At 36.7% G+C, this 23,664-nt stretch overlaps 1 protein-coding gene across 2 annotated transcripts in view; it reads right to left on the minus strand.

Moving 5' to 3' along the window:
• Positions 1-1,461: 1,461 nt before the first annotated feature.
• LOC126827242 (inositol 1,4,5-trisphosphate receptor) overlaps positions 1,462-23,664 on the minus strand; it is a 91,840-nt gene continuing 69,637 nt past the window's right edge. The window contains exons 7-20 of one of the 2 annotated variants that reach the window (XM_050556495.2): positions 22,927-23,073; positions 22,135-22,230; positions 20,396-20,556; positions 17,134-17,233; positions 15,841-16,001; positions 14,902-15,049; positions 13,455-13,613; positions 12,759-12,931; positions 12,172-12,291; positions 10,851-11,060; positions 9,041-9,136; positions 8,057-8,212; positions 3,849-3,993; positions 1,462-1,785 (exon numbers count right to left, since the gene is read on the minus strand). In XM_050556495.2, the coding sequence (XP_050412452.1) occupies positions 1,609-1,785; positions 3,849-3,993; positions 8,057-8,212; positions 9,041-9,136; positions 10,851-11,060; positions 12,172-12,291; positions 12,759-12,931; positions 13,455-13,613; positions 14,902-15,049; positions 15,841-16,001; positions 17,134-17,233; positions 20,396-20,556; positions 22,135-22,230; positions 22,927-23,073 (2,049 nt within the window). In that variant the 3' untranslated portion in view covers positions 1,462-1,608. Of the gene's footprint in view, positions 1,786-3,848; positions 3,994-8,056; positions 8,213-9,040; positions 9,137-10,850; positions 11,061-12,171; positions 12,292-12,758; positions 12,932-13,454; positions 13,614-14,901; positions 15,050-15,840; positions 16,002-17,133; positions 17,234-20,395; positions 20,557-22,134; positions 22,231-22,926; positions 23,074-23,664 lie in introns of those variants that run through there. The other variant, XM_056102150.1, reaches the window with a different exon arrangement.

Raw genomic sequence — 23,664 nt, forward strand, 5'->3', positions numbered from 1 at the left:
CCCCCCCCTTCAAAAAAAATAGTAGAAAATCTAGAGAAATCTTATGAATACATCAAACTAATCTTTGAGTGGCATTTAGAAATTAAGAAACACATTGGTAACGACAAGTGGTGGAAACATCGTGCTTTTGGAATAAAACTAGTGACTGTTTCCCATAAATACTGTGTTCTGTTAACATAGAACTCAGTGGAAACGTCTTTTTTTTTCCTGCATTAGAAACATGAAGACAACTTCTTAGAGAAGTATCATAATTTAAACTAATTTACAATATAACGGAATAAGGTTCAATGTCTCACGGAAATTACATTATAATGGAATAAGGTCTAATGTCTCATGGAAATTATAATATGATGGACTAAGGTCTAATGTCTCATGGAAATTTACTTCAATCATATTCAGATTATCAAGGCGAAATGAATTTAAAAAGTAAAAAAAACCACATTGATAAGAAATTCTTACCTTGAGTATTTCTATTATTTTGAGTTTTGTGTCCATGACAAGTGTATCCTCCTGGTCTTCTTTAATTTTGGATTTTTGTACAAGTTCCACAGTTGCTAACAGTAAACTAGGTTCACCATTTCCAGCATCTTCAACTTGATAAAGATAGAGAGAGAGAGAGAGAAGAATGAAGTTTATTGGCCACTGGACAAGAGAAGAGAAATGGAGTTTATTGTTCACTCACACAAACTATATACATGTAGATCATTTTTTTAGGGGGGGGGGGGGGGAGAGGAGGTTTATTTCTAAAAGACATGCAATTTGAAGTAGGCAAAGAACTGAATTGAAATTTCATGCATGTTGATTTGGTGGAACGACGGTGTTCCCACCAACTCATCCAATTCTACTTGTCAAGGGTTGTTAATTGCACGCCAATCCAAATGACAGTGTACTATGAGTGAAATTTTGCAGAGGCTCCAAAGCATGATCTACAGTGTACACAGGATTACATGGGATCTCGGTTTTACATCCCACTTCAATGTCTAGATGCTGTCTTTGCCAGGCCCTCGGTCCTGCTCTCCTGCTCATCAGACGAGGGAACTTTCTCAACCAAAACAGGGGACGAACCCCAGACTTACTGGATTAGTGAGCCACTGTAGCTCCCAGACATGGAGAGGGAGAGAGAAATGGGGTTTAAGGTCCACTAGACACAAACTAGGTCATTTCGAGACTAACACATGGTTCAATTTTATTTCAATAATTTGCTTGCGCGTAGAGGTCTTTAGCAGTGGGAGGAAACCAGAGGACCTGGAGAAAACCCACGAGGTTTGACAGGTTACCCTACTCATTGTCACGTACAACCGGGGATTCAAAACCACGCCAGTTGACTAAATGACAGACTCCCAGATATGGAGCCAGTGACAGAGTTCCAAAAGACAACTATACTAATGTCCAAAAGAAAGTATACACACTAAAAATATGACTAAGTTTTGTTTAAATCAACAAAATGTGATAAAACTACACTGAACATGTCTCGGGCGTCCAAATTCAATATTTCTAAGCAAATACAAGGCAAAACAAATGGACATTGTACCCAAATACCGCATACAATGGAAAAACAACTTTGTTTGAAGCAGGACTAAATGAACAGTGTATACTTTCTTTTGGACATTAGTATATGAACTGTGAAAATACCCATATTTCTACCCTACCATCTATATTTGGAAGATTGGAACTAATGGTTTCTGGGATACAATCTAAGATACTGAGTAACGTTTTTGTGAGTCGCAGCAAGTCACTGAACGTGTAGAATCCAAAATAAATCAATTGACGTGCTAGATTCACAACCTGAAGAGAAAAAAAACCAAATTAATAGAGTGATGATAATAATAAGATATACACTAAAGAGAGAGAGAGAAATGGGGTTTAACGTCGTCCACGCGACACAAAATAGGTCACTTCGGGACTAACATATGGTTTAATTTTATTTCAATAATTGGCTTGCGTTTAAGGGTCTTTAGCAGTGGGAGGAAACCGGAGGACCTGGAGAAAACCCACAAGGTTGGAAAGGCGACCCTAATCCTTGTCACGTATAACTGGGGATTCGAAACCACGCCAGTTGACTCAATGACAGGCCGTATGATACAGCACACACTAAACCCCAGGATAGACTGAAAAACCTAGAGTATGCACACAACGGTTGATCTTTCTTCTATGACAAACTGGGGATCACGGTAGCTAAGTGGGTAAGACACTGGTTCGCTAGCCTGGAGGTCGGGAGTTCGATCCCTGCATTGGCCGAGAAAGTTCATCCAGATTTTCTGGCATGGTTCTCCCTTGTCAGTGTTGCTGTACAGAGGACCTGACAAGAACAGCTATCTAGTCGTTCAGATGGCACGAAAAACCGATGTCCAGTGTACACATTGGTGTGCACGTAAAAGATCCCTTGACAGTTGGAATTTGATATAAGAGTAGGCCGTAGTGTCACTGAGTAGGCCATAGTGCCGCTGTCCGGGCAAAATTTCCCTCCTAGCACACTATATGGTGTATGCACGTCTTCATTAGCCCAGTTCGGAGCAGAACAGTAGGACGTTAAACCCAATTTCATTTCATTTCTATCACAAACCGTATCTAATTTCAATTCCAATCCAAAAAGTTACCCCTTATTATTTTGATATTTATTTCAGGTCAAATTTGTCCTATTGTTTAAATCATTTTTGGAAACAGGAAAAGGGTACGGCAACACTCCCTTAGAGAGTAATTAAAACTGGACAGGCTGATACATCTGCGTGGAGACTGGATCAAAATATGATACCGGCGGGGCGGGGTAGTAAAATAAAATTAAAGAATCCTCGCTCAACAGAATACACAACAGACTTGTAGAAGTAGAAGATTGTTAAATGGGTCGACGTTTCGGGTGAATCTTGATAAAGGGTATTGCACCCGAAACGTCGACCCATTAAACAATCTTCTACTTCTACAAGTCTGTTGTGTATTCTGTTGAGCGGGGATTCTTTAATTTTATTAAATCATTTTTCTAATAAGTATGGGAACAAAAAATAAATACAATTTTGAACTAATATTTAAAGGAGCTAAGCCTCTAACCCAATATCATCCACAGTCTTTGACATTGAAAACAGGAATTATTTGTCAATTTAAATCAACACTGATGTTGTGATCTTAAAGGAAAAAGATGGGCTTCTGATATCCAATGTTTAACACAAAATAAACTATTTATCATTGGTACACAAATCGTGTACCATAATGCGTTTCAGCGCCATTTGTAACAAGGGACTCAAAGAATGAAGCTAGACATATTCCACAAGTCATGTCAAACAGTGATGCCATATTCTTATCTTGAGAGCATGCGCAATAAATCAGTGTAGACTGGAATAACCACATGCTAGAGATTGCCATTCGATTAAAACTTCTGGCGTATTTCGCCGAACATAACTGATTTGAAATTAAAGTAAAAACGGAAACGATTGAATGTAAATCAGTTTATGTACATTCATATTACATTATATATGTGTTGCGACCCATTTGTGTCAATTTCTAGGTCCCAAATATTAGCGATTTACCACCTTATAACTCAGTTTTCTAAATGGTATGGGAATAAAACATACATACATATGAATAAATAGAGATTTTGTGATTTATAGGAAAGTAAAATGAAATTGCAATTTTCAATCCACTGAGTTACAATGTGATTAAAACGCATATCCTGTGTCCCTTTGTTTTGTATAGTTCAACATGTCGTTTACTTGTCATCACTACACAAGGTCATCGAAAGTATAAAAGACAAAACAAATTATACATATGTAATATTTTAATCTATTCTGAAATAATGTTAATATCTTCACAAAATCTTTCTCTTCCACAAAAAAAAAAAAAAATATCTTTTGTCTTACCTCAAAGGTCAGTTTATTCTGTTCTTTTTCTGCCCAGGCCTTATTAACAATATTACACAGATAGTCTTCTACAAATGTAATAGTTTGTTGAAACTTGTGTTTAACCTGTTCTTTCTCAGGAATTTTACTAACATGAGCTTCATAACTGAAAATTGTTAATCAAATATACCATTATTTTAAATCTTGCAGCAAGTTTACCAAACCATAGAGTAAGAAAACTTTGCTGAATAAAAATAGGGACCATGTGTAAACATAAATGCAGATCTATTTATATTCTGTCCTCGAACCATGTACCGGTATATATATCTCCCTTCAATAGAGCTCTAAGACTGTTAAAGTGAGAGAGAGAGAGATCTAGAGAGAAAGAGAGAGGGAGGGGGTTTAGCGTCCACGGATATATCTACCAGGGCCATTTTGAAACTAGAGAGAGAGAGAAATGGGGTTTAACGTCCACTCGACACAAACTAGGTCATTTCGGGACTAACATATGGTTTAATCTTTTTATTTCAATAATTCGCTTGCGCGTAGGGGTCTTTAGCAGTGGGAGGAAACCGGAGGACCCGGCGAAAACCCATGAGGTTGGACATACTCCTTGTCACGTACAACCGGGGAATCGAAACCCCTCCAGTTGACTCAATGACAGACCGTATGATACAGCGCGCGCGTGCTAAACATTCGGCCATCCAACACCCCTATTTTGAAACTAACATACAGGTATTTTATTTACAATAGAGAGAGAAATGGGGTTTAACATCCACTCGACACAAACTAGGTCATTTTGGGGCTAACCTATGGTTAAATTTTTTAATTTCAGTAGTGGGAGCAAATTGGAGAACCCGGAGAAAACCCACGAGGATGGACAGGCGACCCTACTCCTTGTCACGTACAACCGGGGAATCGAAACCATGCCAGCTGACTCAATGACAGACCTTATGATACAACACACACACGCTAACTATTCGGCCATCCAACCCCACTAAGATTGTTGAAAGATATGTTATAGTTATGAGTAAGCAGTAATTTAATTGATTAGATGTAATCATAATCTGATTGTAATCTTTAACAGTGGGAGGAAACCAGAGGACCCAGAGAAAACCCTCAAGATTGGACAGGCGACCCTACTCCTTGTCACGTACAACCGGGGAATCAAAACCGTAATCTAATTGATTATATTACTATGTTTGATGCAAACAAATCTTAGTGGGATCCCTAATCAAATTAATTTAAATTAAGTCAACGAGGAAGCCAACCAATGGAAGCTGCAAATGGACGATCACACCAATTACTAATGACACGTTCCACTGGGCGCCATAGAGAGAAGGGTGTGTCTAACCAATGAGTTTTCTATTTTTCAAGGAATACCAAATTATCAATGCCTTTGCCAAAATAAATAGACACAATGCACACTGTAGAATATGCAAGAAGCATTAATTCTTAGCTAATCAAATTTTTTCATTACCATCCATTAAAAAGAACAAAAGAATAAGCGAATCATTTTGATATAACGGGAGAATTAGTATGAAGTAAAATGTGATATGTAAATATTTTCGATTTCTTTTCAAACTCACAAAGTTTTCTTGCTCTACAGTTCAGGTTTTTGAAGGCCCCCATGGGAAGAACAATCTAAGTCACTTTTTCAACGAACCCCAGTTAATTAATGGTGCTATCTGGTAGCAAATTGTATAAGCTTTCTGTGGAACAATCAATTTCAGATAAAAACGATTGGAGTCACATTGAACCAAGGCCCTTCTGAAATGGCCTCCCGGACAAATTCGTCCATCATACCCTTTATTGTTGTACTAGGTAATTATAATTCGTGTTAAACATCATTTTGAAGTTGTAATTAAACCCACTAATTGTTCCCCACTAATTGTTCCGTTCTCGTCCAAAAGTCTGTTTTGCCTTTTAAGCGAAAAGACCAACATGTGACTTAGATCATTCTTCCCCTGGACTCTTCATATGTAACACATACATTATAGATACAATTATATACACATCTACAGCTTCATAATTTTAAAGACTGACATTTAAAGCTAAAAAGCATGAGAATGTTTTGGGTTTTTTTAATGATGGCGAAAACATGATTCTTGCAATGCTTAATGAGTATTATTTATTTATTTTTTTTTTGGAAGTTATTTAAATACCATACATTTATGATGGCCTACAAAAGCATAAAGCAATAATGAGAACAAAAAGGTTTATGGTTAATGGATATTGTTTGTACGTAATTTGTAAAGCATTCATAAAGGCCAACCCACCTTAGCTATTATTCATGCATGACTATTTGATTAAATTAAAAATACATTATGCTATTTGCTGTGGCCATACTCTTGTGAAAGGGAACATATACAAATAACTGCGCTAATCAACAGCTGCCTTGTCATTCCACAATGATTACAGACCAAATGTCCAATGGATGCCGAAATAAAAAGCAATTCATAGACTTTCTAAAAATATCGCTTAACATATATATAGACATGGATTCAGACCACCTATCTTTAGGCTTGAAACTGTCAGAAAGGTATGAATCCTCAATCATGCTTTTATTAACTTGAGTTCCATTAAATAAAATACAGTCAATAAACATGGTTTGAGATGCACCAGATCTTTAGTCGCTTAATAATATGTGACTAAGAGAGCATGCAATACTCAAGCAGGATTCATGCAACTACAGGTATATGAAGAAATAGTTTACTGTCTCATGCAAACACATATCATGCAAGGAGGGCATACACATGATTTTATATTCAAAGTTGCAGGTAAATGAGCATGAAGCCTGTAATAACTGAATATCACCAGTTGTGGATTTTACGTTCACATACATGTAACAGCAATTGGGCTTATGAAGTTAAATGCAGACATCATTCCACCATGAATATTTTAAGATATAAATGGTACGAAACGTGAAAAGGATTCAGAAATGAAAAGTAATTCGCAAATTTTCTAAAGTGTCTAATGATTCCACAAATAATGGTAATAACAGTAAATTTGTTCAAATGTTTCAGATTTTTAAAAAAACGATTTAACTATAAAAATATGACCTAATACACTTTGGGGAAAGTTTTACAACTAGTTATCAGTACAAAATGATAAGAATAAAAAAAAACCATAAAATATTACTTTCTCAAATAAGCTGATGGGTTAAATTTTGAGCTGATTTGTGCCCGGCAATCAAATTTGTGACAGATAATCGAAATGCTGACATGTAGTGGGGCAAAAAACGTGTGATAGTTCTCATCAAAAGATCTTCTATCAAATATAGATCTTCTATCAAATATAGGATACAATATTGATATAATGCAGTACTGGGGATCTAAGGTAAATAACATAATTCTAATATTAATTAAATAAAACTAGCTTGGTTCTTTTAAAATTGACAGTAGGTTACAACCTATTTCATCTCATATCTTCACTTTTCCAGAACAGTAAATGAAAAAATCATTCTTTAATGCATGTGTAGTTTCTATAAATTTCTCAATATTCAAAATAACTTGTCAATTAATGATAAAGTATTATCTTTTCACTATATTTTCAAAATGTCAGATTCTAAAATTGTTAACATGCTAACAGCCAAGAAAACATCATTGAATGATAAAGTGGTATCTATTTTTTTTTTTTAATGCCCATTCCTGAAATTGTTAACATGCTAAGACCAAACAGTAGAACTGAGTTAGTTATTGAATTAATATTTCATTCTATTCTATTCATATTAACATACTTCAAATGCTGTTGAATAGCATTATAACTGTAAAGCAAATTATAAATAAATATAATACAAATGTTTTAAAAAGCAAATAATAAAAAAAAAGCAACACTGACATGAAACAGCCGATTTAAAATAACAATTAAATACACAATATAGTTCTAGTCTCACTTTTAAAGCTATAATAATTTCATGCTAATTTTAGTTTATCATTACTATTATACTACTGATGAGCCTTCCAATTAGTGGATACAAATGAAACTGGGCTGTGTGTTTTACAGACATACTACAACACATTTACTATGACTAAAGAACTAAACATTATTTTTTTTTTACAAAAAACTTGACGCTATATTATATATCTGTGCAAGTCAAGTTACAAACACACAAGAGATATGGGAATGTCTAAAAACAAACCACGGATATCAGACAATACTACACATTTTTCTACTCATTTTGTCACTAGGTATCTAAATAAAGATTAGATTAGCACATATTTACTTACTCTTCAATAGATATTTTGGTAGGGATTTCTGACCAGAGCCGAGCATATTTTACAGGCTTCACCTGTTCCTGTGGATCACGATCTACATGCATGTGAAGCATAAGTCGACAGAACGAAGCTCTCAGATCTGCTGGTAGAGATTCATCTTCCATACATCTAAATACAACCAATATTACAAAATGTAGTTAAATATGAAAATGGAACCAAATTTAAACAGTAAGGTCATTTCAGGATTAAAAAATGGTTCAATTTTCAATAATTCACTTGCACAAAGGGGTCTTTAGCAGTGGGAGGAAACCAGAGGACCCGGAGAAAACCCACGAGGTTGGACAGGCGACCTTACTCCTTGTCACGTACAACTGGGGAATCGAAACCACGGCAGTTGACTTAATGACAGACCTTACGATGCGGCGTGCACATGCTAACTATTTGGCCATCCAACCCACCTTTAAAACAAAATAATATATGAAATCAAGTGAATGGATCTGGGAGCTAGCCATAAGTCCCGTGCTTGTAGTGATAGAGGCTTCACTTGAAATGAAAACCTATTAACAATAAGGGAAATCAATCAAAGAAACCATTAACGTTTCTGAGATTTTAAATATTGCTGTAACTTTCTCAGCCAACACCGGGAACGAACCCGCAATCTCCAGGCTAGCGAGCCAGCGTCTTACTCAGTTAGCCACTGTGGTTCCCAGCACCCTAACCACTGAGCCACAACATCAGTATAAACATATCACTTTCTATGCAATACAAGTGCAAAATCTATCATATGACACAGGTCAAAATTCTATGGAATATAATTACTGCTTACAATTACAAAGCCTAGTCAAAATGGTGCTCCGCAATAAGCAGTAATTGTATTCCACAGATTTTGTGACCTGTGTATTTCCAGATTAATTACTAAATGCCATTGAAACAATTCTGTCTGTTTTCAATAACATTTTTCTAGAAAATTCGGCAAAATAAACAATATTAACTTACTTAAGAATAAGATCAACGTCTAACTGCTCTGATAATTTGTTTATAGCCAGGTACTGACGATCTAAACACATATGAGCAAACAGGTTTAGTTGATGTCTGGAACAAAATAAAAATGTATTCAATAGATTAGTTTTTGGAGAGCTACTTAAAGTAGCCATGCATGATTTCCATTTTTCGGAAAATCTCAAGTTTCTCCCAATAAGTTCTCAAGATTATTTAACATTTAATTAAGAAAACAAAATCAAAATATCAATGATAGATAATCTTCTGTCATGGATTCAATTTGATTCAAGACAGACTCATCAATGGCAAATAAAGATGGCTGTAGGCTTGTATAGGGAACAGCATACTGTGTGCAACTGAACTACATTTGGACTTATATTCTATTGCAAGAGATTCCTATAGCGCTAAAATCATAGAGCTCCTTCAAACTATGTTCTTACCTCCCTAGTTCTTACCTCCCTAAAGAGGTTATTTCAATCACGTTCTTACCTCCCTAAAGAGGTTATTTCAATCGCATTCTTACCTCCCTAAAGAGGTTATTTCAATGATGTTCTTACCTCCCTAAAGAGGTTATATCTATCACGCACGGTTCTTACCTCCCTAAAGAGGTTATTTCATTCACGGTCTTACCTCCCTGAAGAGGTTATTTCAATCACGTTCTTAACTCCCTAAAGAAGTTATATCTATCACGCACGGTTCTTACCTCCCTAAAGAGATTATTTCAATCACGGTCTTACCTCCCTGAAGAGGTTATTTCAATCACGTTCTTACCTCCCTAAAGAGGTTATATCTATCACGCACGGTTCTTACCTCCCTAAAGAGATTATTTCAATCACGGTCTTACCTCCCTGAAGAGGTTATTTCAATCACGTTCTTACCTCCCTAAAGAGGTTATTTCAATCATGGTCTTACCTCCCTGAAGAGGTTATTTCAATCACGTTCTTACCTCCCTAAAGAGGTTATTTCTATCACGGTCTTACCTCCCTAAAGAGGTTATTTCTATCATGGTTTTTACCTCCCTAAAGAGGTTATTTCTATCACGGTTTTGCTAGAGAACTTTTGTGCCAGAATGCAGGGTAAATATGAACAGGATATCTAACCAGCTAGAGTGAAAGTCAGACATGCACCTATGTACTCATGGTTAATAAATTTAGTTTACTTTTATCAAATGCTAATAAAGACAAATTAACAACCAGTCAACACTAACCAGAACATTTTGGGACTAACACATATACTTTTAATTCATTTATTTGATTACAAGCAGATGTCTTTGGCAGTGAAAGGAAACTGGATTACCCCAGAGAAACCACACAAGGTTAGGTAGACAATCCAACTACTTATCACAAAGAGAGAGAGAGAGAAATGGGGTTTGACGTCAACTCGACACAGACTAGGTCATTTTGGGACTAACATATGGTTTAATTTTATTTCAATAATTTGATTTTTAGGGGTCTTTAGCAGTGGGAGGAAACCGGAGGACCCAGAGAAGTTGGACAGGCAACCCTACTCGTCACATACATCCGGGGTTTCGAAAACACGCCAGTTGACACAATGTCAGGCCTTATGATACAGCGCGCATGTGCTAACCATTCGGCCATCCAACCCCTGACTTTCAGGAAGATCTATAAGGCTGCATATCTTATTTTTGATATTCATTAGTTAGTTGCCTGTTATTCATTAGAAAAGTTAACTTTCAGGAAAATCTATAAGGTTGTATGGCTTATTTTTGATATTCATTAGTTATTCATTAGAAATGTTAAACCTTCAGGAAAATCTAAATTCAGATGATAACTGTATGTAGTTCTACCTGTAATATTCCAGACTTTCTTTATCATCTTTTATGTTATCAGCTGATGCCATGGCCAGTTCTCGGATACCTTTCTGTTGTTGGTGGTCGTTTACCTGTTTCCAGATTAGCACCACCTCCTCCTCTTCTTCCACTGTAATAATCGGATCTACTGGTTCTCCATCAGGTGAATCTACTTCTAGTTCGGTTTCTACCTGAGTTGTCATCAACCTATTAATAAATCGCATGTACAAATGAAGAATATGGCATGTCTACTTTCAATTTAATATTTTGTCATCAACCTATTAATAAATCACATGTAAGAATAATCAAAATGACAGTTCTACTTTCAATTTAATATTTTGTCATCAACCTAATAATAAATCACATGTAAGAATAGTCAAAATGGCATTTCTACTTTCAATTTAAGTTTTTGTCATCAGCCTATTAATAAATCACATGTATAATGAAAATGGCACATCAACTATCACATAATTAACTGCAGAATTTTTTGGCATAATAAATTATAAAAGAGAGAGAGAAATGGGGTTTAAGGTCCAATCAACACAAACTAGGTCATTTCGAGACTAACAGATGGTTCCGTTTTAGTTTAATAATGCATGTGGGAGGAAACCGGAGGACCCAGAGAAATCCCACGAGGTTGGACGACGACCCTACTCCTTGTCACGTATAAGCGGGCAATCATAAACACGCCACTTGATTCAAGGATAGACCTTTTGATGCAACGCGTATGCTTTAACGATTCGGCCACACAGGAGTCACAGTGGCTCAAAGAGTAACATGGCGGTTAAGTGAACCAGGCGATACTGGGTTTGATACCGGTGTTGGCCGAGAAGTTTCTGTGGGATTTTCCCACCCTGGTTTCCCTATGTCAGTGTTGCAGTACGACCCAGGGTCTTGTCATGCAGATGAAACCTAAGTTCTGTGAACAAGCTGGCGTGAACGTAAAGGAACCATTGATCGTTTGAACTGATGAATAGTAGACGGAAAAGCCACTGTCCAGGCAAAATTCCCCTATAGCACACTGCATGGCATATGCCAGTCTTCCTTAGCCCTGTGTCCAACCTCGTGGGTTTTCCCCGGGTCCTCTGGTTTCCTCTCACTGCTAAAGACCTCTACGCGCAAGCGATTATTGAATTAAATTAAACCATATGTTAGTCCCGAAATGACCTAGTTTGTGTCCAGTGGACATTAAACCCCATTTTTTTTTTCTCTCGCTCGCTCTCTCTCTCTCTCTCTCTCTCTCATTAGCCCTGTTTGTGCTGAAGATCATTAGAATCCCTCCCAGTACCTTAGTGCCGCGCCAGATGTATTAACATACCTTGTGTCTATCAAAATATCAGCATTTTCTGAGCTCAACAGGCATTTACAGATCAATTCCTGAGTTCCTGGTATAGCTATCTTATTACATACACACAGATCAGATAAATAATCTAAATACCTGCATAAAACAACAAAAAATATATACATAAATACCTGCACAAAACAAGACATATATATATCTTCAATAACATAGAAAGGGTTATCGCATATAAACTGTTGTAAATATTTAACCCTACATCAGTTGGTTTGCAGGTTTGTTACTTCACACAAATTTTTTTTTTTTATATACACAAGAATTTTTTTTTTTATAATCCCAAGGAGATGATAATCCTCACACTCGATAGGAAAAGAAGGGCGTAAGAGTCCCTATAACAGTGCAGGCAAGTTTGGATCTCAGCCTCAACCCACCAGCATGGAAGAAGAAAATCCAAATAAAAGACCTAGAAACGATACTGATAAATCCTTTTTATATACACACAGTCTTTTATATACACATATCTTGAAACTGTATACTATAAAAACACTTTCATAAAATTCTGGGCAACTTAAATCAAATATATCTTAAAACAATTAAAATTCACATACTTTGGTTCTCTTTTTTTGCGGACAAGTGTAACAAAAGTATCGATTTCAGATTCTTTAATGTGTTTTTCTAATAATTTGCGATTGTTGTGTAGTAATCCGGTAATAGTTTCTTCAGCCAGCACTTCATAGCCGATTTGTTTTTGCATAAATGGTAGTTTTTTGGCAATATATTCCTGTAATATAATATTTTAAAAATAAATTATAACAAGTTTCTGTTTAACATTAACCATTTTGGTTTTAAAAGAAAATTATTTAAAAAAAATTGTGTCAAGTGGACGTTAAACCCATTTCTCTCTCTCTCTTAGACCACTCACCCACCCATCCCCTGGGCAATAACAAACTCTTCCTGAAGGAGAGAGAGTGAGAGAGAAATGGGGTTTAAGTCCACTTGACACAAACTAGGTTATTTCGGGACTAACATATGGTTTAATTTTATTTCAATAATTCGCTTGCGTGTAGGGTTCTTTAGCAGTGGGAGGAAACTGGAGGACCCGGAGCAAAACCCACAAGGTTGGACAGGTGACCCTACTCCTTATCACTTACAACCGGGGAATCGAAACCACACAAGTTGACTCAATGACAGACCTTCTGATGCAGCGCACACACGCTAACCATTCAGCCATCCAACCCCCCACTTCCTCAAGGAATGGGGATAATATCTTGCCTGTGCTAAAAATACATTTTACAGAACTATACCTGATTTTTTCGATAATTCTGTTGTGATAATTTTAAAATACGATAACACAGTCGACAGATGTGTCTAAATGGTGCATGTCTTTGGTCTGCTAGTTCTTCCATTCGTAGAAAGGGACCTTGACCCCTATCTGTGAATGGTGCTTGAAGTATCTTGAATATCTGAGAACAAAAAACACAAACGAGATCAGTATAAATATGACTAGTAGTAAATGTACAAAGGATCATAGTATCAATTTGCATGTCTTACAGCATACTCCTCGCAGTGTTTCGTTTTATTATACCTAATCCCACTTAACACTGTGCTGTAATGGAAGCAAATTTCTGTTCCAAGTTATGACTGGTCAATAGTCCGATTAATAACCAATTGCTAACTGCGTAACAACATCATTACGCTTTAAACATAACTCCAAATTGCACCAAATATGTTTACATAACGTTACGTCATGATTTTATTACGCCCAATTAACCATTGTATAGCAAAATATTGCAGAAAAACTAATTGTGTGACAAATGAGGCCATCACAACGAATACAATGTAAACAATACTGTTTGGAGACGAACAATACTTTCATCGTTTTTAATACCAGTGCCTTAAATCACTGTTCAAAGTTTTAGGGCAGATCCCAGATTAAACGAAGGGCTGTCATGTTGCTGTACATGGGATAGATTTGATTGAATGGGAAGAATAGACACACTCCCTCAAAAGCTCAAGTATCAGAAGTAAATCTAGCAATGGCAAGAGACGGATTTCTTGGGCCATTGCTTAAGGAATATGGTCTTACGGTATGTATAAATTTTCTTGTATTAGCTAGGAGCCAATATTAGAACATGTCCATAGAAAAAATCTGCCAACTGATGTAGAAACAAGCCAACATTGAAGCTGATGTCGCCAGGCTCAGTCCCATAATAAATAGATGACACATATTCATTAATTGCACATTAACCTTTCTTGTAAAGCCTTGAGCAATAAAAAGGCTTATCTATACCTTGTCTAAACAGAAAATGCTCACGATTGAACTTAGTCATGGTCTTGAGATGTAATGAAATCATCTTTCGTCCTTGCTTAGAATCAAGGCATTAATAAAAAACAAATTGTTTATATCTGCTTAGCCTAGAAGGAGAGTTATTCTGTTCCAAAGTTTTGACCAATCAAATTGCTTGTCTCTGCTTACCCTAAGCAGAAAATGCTCATCTTTGAACTCCAACAAGGCATCAACCTAATAAACACCTACACAAAGCAGAGTTATTGGTGTGTCCCCATGAATGTAACGGACAGCCAGACGGACAAGACAGATAGACAGACGGACAAACCCATTTTAATAGTCCCCTGTTTTCGTTGAACAATCAAAAACATGTATAGAATCTATAATCTTTTGTCCTCAATACATTGTGTTATTTTGAATATTATATGACTTAAAATCACAGCTGTCCTTTACCAAATTCTCACCTGTTCTAAAATATTTTGTTCCCTGAATAATTTTTGTCGTTCACGATCTTGTTTAGTTACTTGTAAGTCTAGTGGTTCTGCTCCTGTGTTCGACATTTCTAGATTGGCCAGAAAAAATATCAGATCTGACAAAAGTTGAGTAACGAACCTGCAATAAATAAAACATTAAAAAGTTTCTTGAAATGGTAACTTTATTAAAATTTAGGAAATGCACAGATTTTCACGCCCACTGATAAGAAAACATGCACATCTATACGGCTACAGATCCGACATATGGGACTTTCATACAGGAGCGACTATAGATACGGGCGTACGACACACTGCACAAGTAAATCCAACTGAACTTATGTGAATATAACTTTAGGCACACTTCGTGATTTTGTTAAAAACATGGGGGGTTGGATGGCTGAATGGTTAGCGCGCGCACTGTATCATAAAGTCTGTCATTGAGTCGACTGGCGTGGTTTCGAATCCCCGGTTGTACGTGGCAAGGAGTAGGGTCGCCTGTCCAACCTCGTGGGTTTTCTCTGGGGCCTCCGGTTTCCTCCCACTGCTAAAGACCCCTACGCGCAAGCGAATTATGTAAATAAAATTAAACCATATGTTAGTCCCGAAATGACCTAGTTTGTGTCAAGTGGACGTTAAACCCCATTTCTCTCTCTGTGTTAAAAACATATGAGCAAGTGGTTGCCATGCAAAATACGCCCACATTTTGCAAGAGATGGACAGTGGGACAAGCTAAAAATGTGATTTTTTGTACAATCAGGGGACATAATCCATGAAGTTACGGTCCGATATATGCCAATATTGAAAGGAACCAAGATTTTTGGAATATAAACTTATATTTAAAGTTTTCTCAAAATCAGATAAAAATTGTGACCTGTAGAGTAACCAAACACAAAATGTTGATGGACGGACATATAAAAAATGTTGACAAACCTTCGTTCATTTTGAGTAATGGCACCACGTTCCAACTTTGATGCAATATCTGCCAAAAGTTTACTGGCATCATTTGCAAAATCTAAATCTCGAACTTCCGCTGGACTGACAGGAACAATAGCGAAAGCTTCTTTATCTTCTTTTATCTTGGCACAACCAACCTAAAATAAAACAAAATGGGGTACAACGTCCTATGCAATCCAGGCTTATGAAGACGGGCATGCACCATACAGTGTAATTTGATGTAAATTTGCCCCGGTCAGCGGCACTACAATCCACCATTATTTCAAAACTCTATCAAGGGTTCTTTTACATGCCCGCCAAAGTGTACACAGGACCTCGGTTTTTAGATCCCATCCCAAAGATAAGAAGCTATTCCTTGTCAGGCCGTCCCTCCAGCACCACTGACAAGGGGAAATCACGCTGGAAAATCCCCAGGAACTTTCTCGGCAAATGCAGGGATCGAACACCCGACCTCCAGGCTAGCGAGCCAGCGTCTTACCCACGTCATGGAAAATCCCTAGGAGCTTTCTCAGCCAATGCTGGGAGTGACCCAGAGACTTCCAGGTTACCAAGGAAACTTTCTCGACCAACATTTGGAGCGAATCAGAGATCTCAGGATAAGCGAGCAAGCGCTGTATTTCATTTCAACAATCAGAAATACATGGTTCTGTCACTAGGGACTGGGTATCATTCAGATTTGATGAAATATCGGTCATATGTGATGTTGTTTGTATTTGGATATTGAAAGATATTGTGTTATTCACTAGGGACCGGGTATCATTCAGATTTGATGAAAAAAGGAAAGAAACTGAGTTTACCATCTATAATCTAATACTCATATTCAGTTAATAGATTGCCATGCAGAAAGCATTAAATACCATCAAGATTCATCAAATAACGCCCAGTTTGGGCTACAGTTTAGTTTGACATCGGTTGTCTAGTTTATGAAACTAAATGGTCATAAACTGGATGACCAATATCAAAACTAAACTAAATGGTCATAAACTTGATGACCGATGTCAAAACTAAATGGTGTTTCTTAAACTAAAGGGTAGCACAAACTGGGCGTTATTTGATGAATCTTGATGGTATTTAACATTTTCTGCATGGCAATCTATTAACTGAATATGAGTATTAGATTATAGATGGTAAGCTCAGTTTCTTTCCTTTTTTCATCAAATCTGAATGATACCCGGTCCTTAGTGAATAACACAATATCTTTCAATATCCAAATACAAACAACATCACATATGACCAATTTTGAAATATTTATGTCATGTGATACTATACCTTATTTCTGATTGGTTTATCCTCCTCCTTATCAATCGGTATACTTGTACTGTGAACCCAAGAATCTGTGCAGAGGTGATGAAGACGAACAAAAGTTTGTCTGAAAATTTGAAAACAAATAAAATAATATGCAACGAATAATGAATTGTATATCATAAATAAGCATAATCAGTTGTGATTCAATTTGTGAGATGGGAGAAATGGGGTTTAACGTCCACTCATTTTAATATAGTCCCGTTTCTTTTTGAAAGACGGGGAACAATTCGATTGGAGCAACAAATTAATAAAAAATCTTTGTAATTGTACTCTTGACATTTCGCCCATCCTTTCAAAGACAACTGATCAGAATAATACAAGTAAAAATAACTTTAAAGTTACAATTTCATATTCTTAAGTTATATTTTTAAAATGTATTAAAATAAAGCCCTAAAATAGATGGTATCTATAAACAGTCCTACCTTGTTAAAGAATAATCCCCTTATTCCTATAATTCACTATTGCCAGTTGAGAAATTGGCAAAAATATCATTTTCAACTTTTGAAGATAGCTATTCCATGGTGGAGAATAGGAAAACAAGGGAGGTAATTGGGAGGTAATTGTGTTATTATTTCCGGTGTGAAGATTTGTAAGTGTGAGAAAAATAACCTATGATCGTATAATAGTGAGTTGACAACCTATTGAGCAAAAGACATAGAAATAATTATGTTTTGACTTTCTTAGAAAATATGAAACTGTAACTTTAAATCAGGATCTAAACGTGGCACATTGGATTGATAGAAATGGTCCTTTACATCCTTGTGATAACGAAATGAAATGAAATGGGGTTTAACGTCCTACTGTTCTGCTCCGACTGGCCTAATGAAGACGGGCATACGCCATACAGTGTGCTATGAGGGACATTTTGCCCGGACAGCGGCGCTATGGCCTACTCTTATATCAAATTCTAACTGCCAAGGGATCCTTTGTGTGCACGTCAATGTGTACACGGGGCCTCGGTTTTCATCCCATTCAACAACTATACGTTTTCCCTTGCCAGGCCCTCAGTCCTGCACTCTTGTGATAACAATAAATTAAGGTGGAAGCCTATTCATTATTTTTAGCGATTTTATTATATTGTTATTCAAAATTCTCATTGAAGGTAAATAATTTTTATCAGATTTTTGTTTCTATTTGATAACTTGATCAAGTAAAAATTCAAATTATGTCTACAAAGATTATTTGTAGACGGGTGTACAAGAGTACATCTGAATCTGTGTAAACAATTTAATGCATAGTATGTAACAGATTAGACACTCCTGCTTTAAAGGAGCTAAGTCTCTAACTAAATATTTTCCATAAAATTCAAAATTAAAAACACGAATTAAAATTCAAAATTTATCAATTTCCCATATGGTTTTGGGTGCCATTTTGTAATGAACAAATAAAAGCAAATCCTACAACACAATGTGGAAGTAATAAGTAAAGGCTGATTCACAAACGACAAAATAATAATTTAAAAAACATATAGAATGCACTAAGCAATGCAGTTTAATTTGAACTGTTCAAGCATTTCACCGAAAATAATTCATTAGAAATTACATTTTTTTTTTCAAAAATTGAATATGAATCACTTTACATACATTTAAATTACATTAATATGTGCTTTTAGAACCATTTTTGTCTAGTTCAAGGTTCCAAAAAATAGAGTCATACCCCCTTTAAATGAATTCAATTAGTTTGCAAAGGATAGAGCCATACGCCCTTTAAATGAATTCAATTAGTTTGCAATAGAGATTACAACACAGTAGAGAAATTTAAATCATGTTCCGAGTTCACAAAGCATTCTCAGACTTAAGTTAAGAATTTACTCAACTTTTAATCACTGTTTATGATAAATATCTTTGATCCAGAAACACAAAACTTTTCACATAGTTTCTTATTGATGTATTTAATATACTCAGCCAAATTAAAAACTTGACACTCGGGATTTTTGGGACTAGATTTTTAATATTTGGTTTAAGGCAACTATTTTAGTGTTATGTTGTGCACAGACGACCTTGACATCAACAGAAAGCAAGAAAACGTCTCGCCGAAAGTCCTTGATATTGATAAGGTTCGTGATGTCACAGTACCCCCCAAAATGAAATTCAGAGACTTGGAGAACAATCGGAATAAAGTGTTTAGTAACGGTTGTGGCCTCCTCTAGTGTCTTGTACTGCCACACAACGTCTTCTCATGGATCTCAGACTATTAGTAAACACTACCCGAGGAAGACGTCGCCACTGCTCAGCAAGAGCATGTTGAAGGTCCCGCAACGTCACCAAATCAGTCAACTTCTCTGACGCATACTTGGGCGTAACGTTCACCTCGTCTGCGGTACACTCGGACCCTGCCATCGGCAAATCTCAAAGTGAATCGAGATTCGTCACTAAAGACAACCGAATTCCACTGCCTTTGAGTAAATCTTATGTGTCTTGTGGCCCACACAAGTCGGTTACAGCGATGAAGAGGTGTCAATATTGGTCCATTATAGGGCCTCCGAGCTCGAAGACCAGCAGCCTGCAAGCGATTTCGAACAGTTTGTGCAGTTACCCTTCCACCAAACATCTCTCTACTTGTGGAGGTTGCAGTGACAAATCTGTTTCTAAGATGACGTAATCGTATTGCTTGATCTTCCTGGAGTGACGTCACGCGTGGCGCTCCCGCCCTTGGGCGGGCGGCAATAGTTCCATTTTGAAGCACTCTCATTCTAAGATTAATTATTGTCTGGTGTGAACAATTAAAGGCTCTTGCAACAGTGACCACAGACTGACCAGCATAGAGCCTACCTATAGCACGTAGACGTTCTACATTTGAAAGGCGCGGCATTTTCTAACAAAGATGAAAATAACAATTTTAATTTGTTTTTCCAGTTCAAGTTACGTGTGCGTGTTCAGTTTAAGCAAACTTGCATCGATTGACCTCACGAGTTTGTGTTTGCACATGTTTTTCAGGTTTTTCATCTTTATATGCTCAAAAGTCACGTGATCCACGTGACTTTACAATTTTATGAAATTAAAGACTTCTTACTACTTACTATCATTAGAAACACTTTAAAATTTATTTGACTTACCAGAAAAAAAAAATTTGTTGAAATTCATCAGTGTCAAGTTTTTAATTTGGCTGAGTATATATTAAAACAACAAAATTTTTATAAAGGACTATATTTTAAGCGAACAATTTTGAGGTAATTCTTAACTTGAGTCTCAGAATGCTTTGTGAACACGGGACCATGTTTCTTTACCTTGGAACTAAAGAGTCTCCACGGATCATAGTAGTTGGATCAAGTTCAAATATGGAAGCGATATCATGTCCATGTGGTACGGAGACGAGACAGAACACCTGCCAAGCAATCTGACCTCGTAATTTATTTCTGGTTACATCAGGTGTAGGGTCGTTATCTACCTGTAATGTATAATAATCAATATGGTATATATAAGATTAAAATGGGAGACCTACTGTCCTACTGCTCTGCTCCAACTGGGCTAATGAAGACGAGCATACGCCATGAAATGGGATTTAATGTCCTACTGTTTTATTTTTCTAAACAATATTTTATTGAATATTAGGATGAGGAAACAAGCAAAGCCTATATAATCCCTCTCCTACTGTTCTGCTCCAACTGGGCTAATGAAGACGGACATACACCACTACGGCTTACTCTTATATCGAATTCCAACTGCCAAGGAATGTTTATGTGCACGCCAATGTGTACACGGGACCTCGGTATTTCTTCCCATCTAAACGACTAGACTATACGTTGTCCCTTGCCAGGCCCTTGGTAATGCACTACTGACATGGAGGAGCAACGCCAGAAAATCTGTATGTACTTTCACGGCCAATGCAGGAATCAAACAGGTGACCTCCAGGTTAGCGAGCCAAGGTCTTACACACTGAGCCACCGTGGCTCCCAGTTTAAAACGGTCATCTAGATCAGATAAAGAGTGTAGGGTTTACAACTGCTTACGTTTACTGGCAGTATTCAGTAATTAACAGACTAATTAATTACTTAACACTGATGGTGAAAGAAAACAGTTGTAACCAGAGAGATGGGGTAAGGTCCACTTCACACAAACTAGGTCATTGTATTTCAATAATTCGCTTGCATGTAGTGGTCTTCAGCAGTGGGAGGAAACAGGAGGATCGAAACCATGCCCCCCTTGACTCAATGATTAGAACTTTTGATCTAAAGTGCACTCATTTGACAAATCAAATCGTTGGCCCAACCCCTAGATTGGAATTCAGAACAATGAATATTATACTAATATATACATTGGAAGGAATAGAATCACTCACATCTTGTTTTTATATATAAATGTCAACAATCGATTTGAGTAAATTTTTAGGTGGGTTAAGCTGTGAAAAATCTGATCACAGGTTTAAAGCTACATTCCTGATAATATCCATTTTCTGACAGCGACTTTAGGCCAATTTAATTTAATTTATAATTCTTCAGGGTCTTGTACGATAAATAACCAACTCAATTATATTGTGTGCCATGTTTTGTTCAAATATGAGAAGAGCAATTAAGTACTTTTTTCATTATTTTTTTTTTCCTTAAAAAAGAGCTACATTAGCCTATTGCAGGTCTTTCTTTAGGCCTTAAATGTTATATAAATTATTAATTAGACATTAATTAACTTATCCAGACCATAATTAACTCTTGATGACATCGGATACTTAAGATTTTAACTAGATTAGAACGATTCGGCGATTTAAAGATTTAATTTAAAAATGGAGAAGCGAGACTAAGACTCGAATATCTAGTAATATGGTTACGATAATAAACAATCAATGCACACATCTTGTCAAAACTACAAACAGTGATAACTTGGCTCAGAATAGAGTAATTTAAATGAAATGTTCAATATATTCATTTTACATTATCTATTTTTGAACTATTATAGCAAGAACGGCAGGCTCTTTATCTAAATCTTACATAATATATCTTTATGGCAGAATGTTTAATAAATCCTGACTTACCTCTGCTGCCAGATATTGCCCTGTAGCTAAATGTTTAAAACGAAATAAACTGTTCCAATGACCAGCTCCACCCCGACAAGCATCATGCTGTACCACCTGATGAATATAACAATAATGAAATCAATAAAAGAGAGAGAGAGAGAGAGAGAGAGAGAGAGAGAGAGAGAGAGGGGGGGGGGTGCTATGAGGGAAAATTTGCTCAGACAGCGGTGCTACAGCTTACTCTTATTAAGCTCTTTTCGACGATTTTGACGGAAAACACTAAGTATACATTGAGAAGTATTTATTCTGCTTCCATTTAATAAAATTGAAAAAAGTTTATTTAATCTCTGTATGTTTGGCAGATGTGAAACATAGTAGAGAGAGAGAGAGAGAAATGGGGTTTAACGTCCACTCGACACAAACTAGGTCATTTCGGGACTAACATATGGTTTAATTTTATTTACATAATTCGCTTGCGCGTAGGGGTCTTTAGCAGTGGGAGGAAACCGGAGGACTCGGAGAAAACCCACGAGGTTGGACAGGCGACCCTACTCCTTGCCACGTACAAACGGGGATTCGAAACCACGCCAGTCGACTCAATGGCAGACTTTATGATACAGCGCGCGCACGCTAACCATTCAGCCATCCAACCCCCCGAAACATAGTAGAACCACATGACAAAATAGTATACTAATGTTTTGATATGGGGGCCATTCACGGCAGAGATCTATTCTTGAAGTTGATAGTCCTCTGTGTGCAGGATGCCGACGACTGAGAATAATTTTCTGGAATTAATTCGAACCACCTTACCTCCACTTCCCATAATGCTTTAGAACTTGTAGCAGCAGTAGCGGAAGTTCTTCCAGTAGTGCGGAGGAAAACATATTGCTGATTCTTGTATTCATCCCCCGTTAAAAACTTCTCCTGTTCAGCGTGGAACAATCTTACAACATCTCCCTATAAACACAAAATGAAATGAAATGGGGTTTAAAATAAATTCCAACTGTTAAAGATACATTATGGGAGATTCGATAACGAGTTGCCAGTTCTCACTATAATAGTTAAAAACTAGATAGTGTAAAGGTAATTTGCTGAAAATTTCATTCAAATTGATCCACTATGAACCGAGAACTAAGCGGTTGAAATTTCCGGCTAGCCTTAAGCTTGATCATCATTACTAAAGTCAGTACGATAAACAGCATAGTCTTGATTATCCATTTAATTGTTAAATCGTGAAGGAAAGTTATGCAGTAAATCGGCTCATAATCCACTAAAGATCGCAGGCTAGTGATGCCATCTAGAGTTGATAATGGTCTGGATAGGTTAATTAATGTCTAATTAATAATTTAGATAACATTTCAGGCCTAAAGACAGATTTAGCTCTTGCATAATGTATGTTTAAGGAATCTAAATGTGCACACCAACAGGCCCTCACTCCAAGGGAAACCACCCTGGACAATCCCGGAGAACTTTCTCAGCCAACGTGGGATCAAACTTGGGACCCATTGGTTTGTGAGCTAGCGCCTTTCTTGATGAGCCACCATGCCC

This window comes from Patella vulgata, chromosome 7 (assembly GCF_932274485.2).
Source record: "Patella vulgata chromosome 7, xgPatVulg1.2, whole genome shotgun sequence".
Classification (NCBI taxonomy): domain Eukaryota; kingdom Metazoa; phylum Mollusca; class Gastropoda; family Patellidae; genus Patella; species Patella vulgata.